General features: G+C 32.5%; 1 protein-coding gene across 1 annotated transcript; it reads left to right on the forward strand.

The window, feature by feature from the left end:
* Nucleotides 1-4,132: 4,132 nt before the first annotated feature.
* LOC139850644 (uncharacterized) lies at nucleotides 4,133-7,323 on the forward strand. The gene is made up of 3 exons (XM_071840195.1): nucleotides 4,133-4,213; nucleotides 5,957-6,815; nucleotides 6,905-7,323. The coding sequence occupies exons 2-3, from the start codon at nucleotides 5,957-5,959 to the stop codon at nucleotides 6,919-6,921; spliced, it is 876 nt and encodes a 291-aa protein (XP_071696296.1). The 5' UTR covers nucleotides 4,133-4,213; the 3' UTR covers nucleotides 6,922-7,323.
* The last annotated feature ends 28 nt before the right edge of the window (nucleotides 7,324-7,351 follow it).

Raw genomic sequence — 7,351 nt, forward strand, 5'->3', positions numbered from 1 at the left:
GTGTCCACTTATTTTTTGCACACAGTTTTAGGAAATCCCACTAACTTCATTCTCCACCAATCAGAAATCTTCTCTCTCCAGAATAACCTCTTCTCATTGGTTAAAACACAAAGTGAACACTTAAAATGGGACGTCTCAAAATAGAAATGTGAACACTTGTGATGGGACGGAGGTAGTACTAATAACAACAATATTGATAATTATAATAATGGTGATCTTAATAATAATAATGCTAATAATAATAATAATAATAATAATAATAATAATAATAATAATAATAATAATAATAATAATAATAATAATAATAATAATAATAATAATAATAATAATAATAATAATAATAATAACACTAATAACAATAATAACTATAATCATAATTATAACATTAACAACTAATAATAATAATCATAACAATAATAATAATAATCATAATAATTAACAATAATAATAATAAAAATAAAAGAACTTGTGTATACCCTTAAAAGCTTCGAGTAAAAAGAAATGCTCTAGATGGGACTCGATCCCAAGACCTCTCGCTCACCCAACAACACCCTAAACCACTTCTCCATTTCTTCATTTCTGTTTCATATTTAACCCGTTTTAAACAGCGATAGTCTTCAACATCCCAATTAATCTGGCCCATCTTACTTCGGCCCAATAGGAAGTTTATGTTGGACCTCGGCCCAACTGAGGTTAACCGGCCCAATCAAAATTTGTAATACGGTGGCCCAATAGAAATCAATTTGAATTACGAACCAGAAGAAGAAATAAGGCACGGCTCAAAAGAATTCCAAATAAAAATAAAACAGATCAAAAGTTTTATCAAGTGGGGTTTTATAAAATGAGATTTTTGGCCAAAAGAAATAAATAAATACAAAGAAACACGCAAAGCAGTTGATTTCATTGCTCATTAACATTCTTTAATTAACCCCACACTGCGATATTGGAGTTTAATATCGCGTTCATTTCCACGAAGACAGATTTATATTAGCTGTAGCAATGGAGGTTTCAAAGTGGTATGATGAAGGTAAGTTTACTCGACCACAGAAAGAACATAAGGTGGTGTTCTGGGACTATTTACAGCAAAAAGAAAACAAGAGAAAAGGTACCCCTTCTAGTATGTATGTATATCTGTAAATGTTTATATATTAATTAGTGGTTTGTAATGGAGATTGTTGGTGCTTGCAGGTGTTTAATGGTGGTTTGGGTTTGACAAAAAAATTCGTACGTATAACTTGAACTATAAAAGATGGTTGCTTGGGTTGAATCAACCCGTAATCGGAATAGTAACAGTGAACTGTTGCAGGTTTGCGTTTGAAGTCAAGCAATAAAAAAAATATGTATATGTAGCAGTTAGTGATGATGATATGGTGGTGGTCTCTCTTGAGTAATTGTAGCAGCTAATCACGATGGGTGAAGATTGATCAATAAAAGAAAAGTGTTGGTTAATGGGTCTGTGGTGGTTTACATGGTGATCGAGCAGTACCAAGAGAAACAGCAACTTACCTGATTGCAGCAACAGTGATGGGTTGTGGTAGTTTGTAGGTGATCCAAGAGGGAAACAGAAAACGGTTAGTAGCAGTACTTATTGATGGTAAATGGTGAGCTTGTGGTGGCGGTTTGAAGATTATGGAAGTGATGATTGAAGAAACCATGAAGGTGAGCAAGATGGTGTTTGTGTTTGTAGGGTGATGAGTTTTGCAAATCATAACACAGAAAACATACTAACTAAATGGTTTTGGTGTTGGGTTGTTCGTATGGTAAGTATGAGTGGTTTTGTTTGATGGTAATGATTTGGGTTTTGGTTCGTTAGAAACAGTGAACATAAACTACACAGCCTCACGAGTTGCAAGTATGGGTATTCGTAGGTTTGATGACGTTTGAGGTGTTCTTGGACTGGGTTTTGTGTTGTACTACACAATAGGTGAAAGTGGTGGCGGTTCAAGGTTAGAGAGAGAAAAGAGATATGGGAGAAACATGAAAGGATTATGGTGTTGGTTTTAATGGTGATCTTGAGGTGTTCTTGTGGGTTTTAGATTGATGTGGTACTCGTAGCAGTAACAGCCGGATAGAGAACGTGTGGTTTATGGTGGTTATTAATCAATAACAAGTGGTTGTTGGTGGTAGCTCGATGGTGGTGACATAGTGAGCAAAGTAAAACCGCAAGATTAGAGTAGCAAGAGATCATAAGTGGTTTTCGATTTGGTGATCTTTGGCGAGGTTGGTTTATGGTGACAGTTTTGATTTTTGTGTGGTGATGAAACTTGGTGATCATATGGGTGTAATTTAATTATGTTAACTCTATATGTATATTATATATATAAACATACAAAAGAGTTCTGCATTAACAAAAAGTATCCCCACTTGTATATAATAGAAGTGCTCACGTGAAATTTTATTATTGCATACTACCGACAGTTCAATTCGGATATTATATCGTGCCCCGTTGATAATTAGTGGTGGATAAAAAGTCTCAGAAAAATTCCAAACTTTTAGATTAACTATATTTATTTATTTTGGTCATTATGGTACAAAATTCGATCATTAACTATTAAATAAAATTTACATTAATTAATCACTCCCAATCCCAAGTAAAATATAAAAAGTTTTAAAATTTAACAGATAGATCCTAAATACATTTTTAAATAAGACTATAATTTGTAAAACTCATTTTCAGATCACCGTTTATTTTAAAAATCATATAAGTTTGAATTTAACTTACTTAATATCAATCGGGATATCAAATGAGTATTACAATCATTTAATATTTATTTTTAATATACTTTATTTATATATATAGATCTATTTTAAATAATTATTATTATGATCTTTTGTTTTGTTTTTTTACTTTACATAATTAATTTTAATATCAACAACCTATAATACTTCAAATTATATTTCGAATTATTATTTATATATACATATAAACATACCTATTTACAATTAATTGTTCGTGAATCGTCGAGAGCAGTCGAAGGTCAATTGAATATATGAAACAGTTCAAACTTTTTGAGACTCAACCTAACAGACATTGCTTATTGTGTCAAAAATATGAAATCGTATTGAGAGTTTGATTTAAAATTAGTCGAAATTTTCCGGGTCGTCACATACATGATTATTGACTATAAACGCTTTGTATAGTCATCGAATTCCGGGTATTTTTTGTGTATATAATTATGGGTTCTTCTTTTTGTTTTCGAGTAGTTATTGCGTTTTCGTAATCATTTGCAGTTGTTTTGCAGGTTTTCGCGTTTTGTCCAAAACGAAAACAAAAAGAATGAGTATCCCTTGATTCAGTGATTTGGCTTTCAGAACACATCAATGTGTTTAATTTGTTTTATGAATCAGCTTAATAGCTTCTGAATCGGTTTACTTTGTTAGCCAACGTCACAGGGGTTGTGGAATCCGATAATCATTATTGGTTAACCGTTCGATTCATCGAATGAACGATTTGTATACTTATCCAGATGCATGTATTTTTTGTGTTAAATCAATTCATCTTCTTTTTTGTTTTCAAGACGTTATTGCGTTTTGTCGTAATAAATCTCAGTACTTTTTGTAGGATTAATGTGCAAGGTACAAATATATAACTATATGACTAAATTTATTTGAGCCTTCGGGGTCACACACATATACACCTAGACGTCAAATGAAATATGTATATATATGATGTATATATATTACTCAAGTAACGGAACAAATTATTATTAACTAATCAATTAATTAATAGTGATTAATTAATAGAAATTAGTTTATTATAATTAAATAGTAAAATTGTTTCTTTTATTAAAAGCAAGTGGTTTTCTAGTTGGCAACTTAAAAAAATAAAAGGGAAGAATATGCTTTCTCTTTTTGCAGACTTGTGGAGTTGGTTTACAACCAAAAAGTTCAATATATAATAGTTTATTACATATTGGTCTTGAATGTACAGAAATAAAAGCCAAACAATCTGCTTCCTTTTATGACCATGATTTTTGCTTTCTCTGTGCACGAAAAACGAAACCACAAAACTGATTCTTTTCAACAAGAGAAAAAATTTGATAAGCTCCGCATTATTATTGTTTCACTTAATTAATCAAAGGTTGATTAATTTGTTATTTGGGTTTGGACTAGCATCCATTGGCGTTGTTTGAAGTGTAGTGTGGACTATCCAAAGAGACAGTCATACTATTGATTGTAAGTTTCTCTCCTACAATCCGTTTCTTCAGGAAAGGTATATCGTTTACTCACTTTGTGAATTTATATATTTTGACAATTATTAGTGGTGTAACTGGATCTAATGGAACCGTTAATCGTGTGTATGTTTTGTAATGTAAAATAAGTTTATTTTAACTATCCGCTGCGTTAATTTGATTTGAAAGTACACACGGTTTTCCATCAGTGGTATCCGAGCCGCTTTTACACCATTTTAATTGTCACGTGATTTTCTCAGATCTAGTTTTGTGAGATGGTAAAAAGTAAAAAAAAAATTTTTATAATTTCAACATGTTTGTTTTAAATTAAATCTCATGACGCACAAATAAGATCTGAAAAAATATCACTGTTATAAATTTTGAATTTATTTATTATGGCTTGAATAATTGTTGTTTATTTCATTCCATGGTTGTACACATGCATTGTAACCATGGACAAGCCATATGTAGTTTTTAATAATGTAGTTATTAGAATTGTGATTGGACACATAGCCCATAATGCCCCGGCCTATGTATGATTGTTGTGATTGTTGATTACAGCAATATTGTGTCATGTTGATTATTTGTATTATAAGGCCATTTTGAAGCCAAAATTGTATTATATTTATTTTCCATTTTCATATTATTGTATTTAAGTTTATTTCAATTTGTAAAAGTACTAGTTTAGTTGTATTTTCAAATTTAAATAAATGTAACAAGATGAAGATTGAAGATAAAATACAACATGCTTTTGGCTTAGAAGATGGCGAACAGGTCAAGTTGACAACAATGGCGTTTGTCAAGTTTTCACTTGATTCTTGAATCAAGTGGGAGCTACGATATTACCCTTAGTTTGACCTCTTGATCCCATGTCGGCTCATGGGATCAAGCATAGGATTTTTGGGCTAGGCTATGTGTGTGTGATGCATGGTATGGTTGTGTTTTATTTTTGCATTATACATAATTGTTGATTAGAATATATGCTAAATGTTTTTGATGAAAACATCAAATAAAACCGGTAACAGTTTCAATGATTAAAATTGATGATTTTAAAAAGTTAAACTCTAACGAGTTTAAAGTTAAATGATTTTTGAAACACAAAATATATATATGATCGAAATCTTTTAAAATTGTTTTAAAACGATACACGTTTGTGTATTTGTTACTTTTATATAAAAAATAAAATAACAAACTAGACGCATAAACACGATCGACATATATAAAATTGGTTAAAATGATTTTTAACAAATAGTGTAGCGAATCTTGTGTGCATGCATTATTCGTTAACACAAATTTTTTTTTAAAAAAAAAATACCCGTCAAATTTAAGTATGCCATCCAATGAGCTTGCAAACACTCCTCGTTATTTTTTGGTTACGGTGAGACCTAATCGAATTATAGCCACGAGGTGGATTTTCAGTTACGAGTGAGACTAGGCTGAATTTCCACTGTTTTCAAATTGGACGACTAAATCGTATTCACGGTGAGACCTGAGTTCGAGGCAAGGATGGGATAAACATGCTAGTAGATAATACTGGTTTGTTGAACTACACATATTTCTAAGTCCCATAAAGATCTAAGAGTTGCACTTATGATGCAATTGGTAACCGCTACCTACCAATAGACTCTATAACTACTAGCTGATCAACAGATGTAGTTATGGAACCTCTATGTGGATCTTAGGCTTTCGTAAATTAATTGTTTTTAAATATATTAAAACCTGGGTAGTTAATTTATTAAAGTACAATATCGAAAATACTAAAATTGAATCTTGTTCTTTTGTAGATGTCAAACAATCAAAACGTAAACCAAAACACCCTCCGTTCTTTGTTGGAGAAGGAGAAACTCAATGGTTCAAACTTCCTCGATTGGTACCGCAACCTGAGAATTGTTCTCAAATATGAAGGGAAGTTGAACAAAATTGAAGAACCCTTACCCGAAGCTCCTCCTGAGACAGCTACTGCTGCTCAAAAGAATGCTTATCAGAAGTTGTTTGATGAGCAAGAGAAGATAGCTTTAATCATGCTTGCTAGTATGACTTCTGACCTCCAAAAGGAAATGGAAGATCGTACAGCATATGATATGATGACTGAGCTGAAAAATATGTTTCAGAAACAGGCTAGTCAAGAGTTATATGAAACTTATAAGCTTCTTCAAACATGCAAAATGGAGGAGGGTCAATCAGTGAGTTCTCATGTCTTAAAAATGAAAAGCTACATTGACCGATTGGAAAAACTTGGAACTACCTTGCCGCCTAACTTGGCCGTGAACACGGTTTTGGTTTCACTACCAAAATCGTATCACCAATTTGTGATGAATTACAATATGCAAGGTTGGGAGAAATCTCTGGCAGAGGTGCACTCGATGCTCAAAACTGCTGAACAGGATATTCCATATAAGGTTTCCAATCCAGGTGTCCTGATGATTAGGGATGGTAAGGTGAGAAAGAATAAGCTAAAAACTTGGGGAAAAGGAAAAGGCAAGTCAATTGCTAAGAAGAAAATTCCACCACCTCCCAAGAAAGAAAACCCAGCGAAAGACGCCGACTGTTTTCACTGTGGAAAAGTTGGCCACTGGAGGAGGAACTGTCCTTCCTACCTATCTGAGTTGAGAAAAGGCAAAGCTGGCCAGACTAGCAAATCAGGTATATTTCATATACAGTTATATACTTTTTCTAGTGATTCCTGGATTTTTGATACTGGTTGTGGTACTCACATCTGTAACAATATGCAGGGAATGAGAAGAAGTAAGAGACTGAAGAACAACACACTAGACTTAAGAGTGGGCAATGGGGCTCGAGCTGCAGTCGAAGCTATTGGCACCTATGAGCTTACTCTACCTAGTGGTCTTATTGTTTTGTTGGAACAATGTCATTATGCTCCTAGTATTACGAGCAATGTAATTTCAGTTTCTCTTTTGAAAAATGTTGGTTTTGAACTTACATTTACGCACTTTGGTATTTCAGTTTCTAAGAATAATGTATTTTATTTTAATGCTATTCCACGTGATGGTATTTTTGAAATTGATATGCATGGTGTAATTTCAAATAATAATTCTGTATATACATGTACTGCCAAACGAGTCAAGAAAGACTTGAATAATACCTATCTATGGCATTGTCGTCTTGGTCATATAAACAAACAACGCATTTCAAAACTCCAATCTGATGGAATTTTGGAA

This window comes from Rutidosis leptorrhynchoides, chromosome 5 (assembly GCF_046630445.1).
Source record: "Rutidosis leptorrhynchoides isolate AG116_Rl617_1_P2 chromosome 5, CSIRO_AGI_Rlap_v1, whole genome shotgun sequence".
In the NCBI taxonomy this organism is placed as follows: Eukaryota; Viridiplantae; Streptophyta; class Magnoliopsida; order Asterales; family Asteraceae; genus Rutidosis; species Rutidosis leptorrhynchoides.

What these genes read in the sequence shown, in the direction of transcription:
- LOC139850644 (XM_071840195.1), top strand. Translation starts at nt 5,957, where the DNA reads ATGTCAAACAATCAAAACGTAAACCAAAACACCCTCCGTTCTTTGTTG.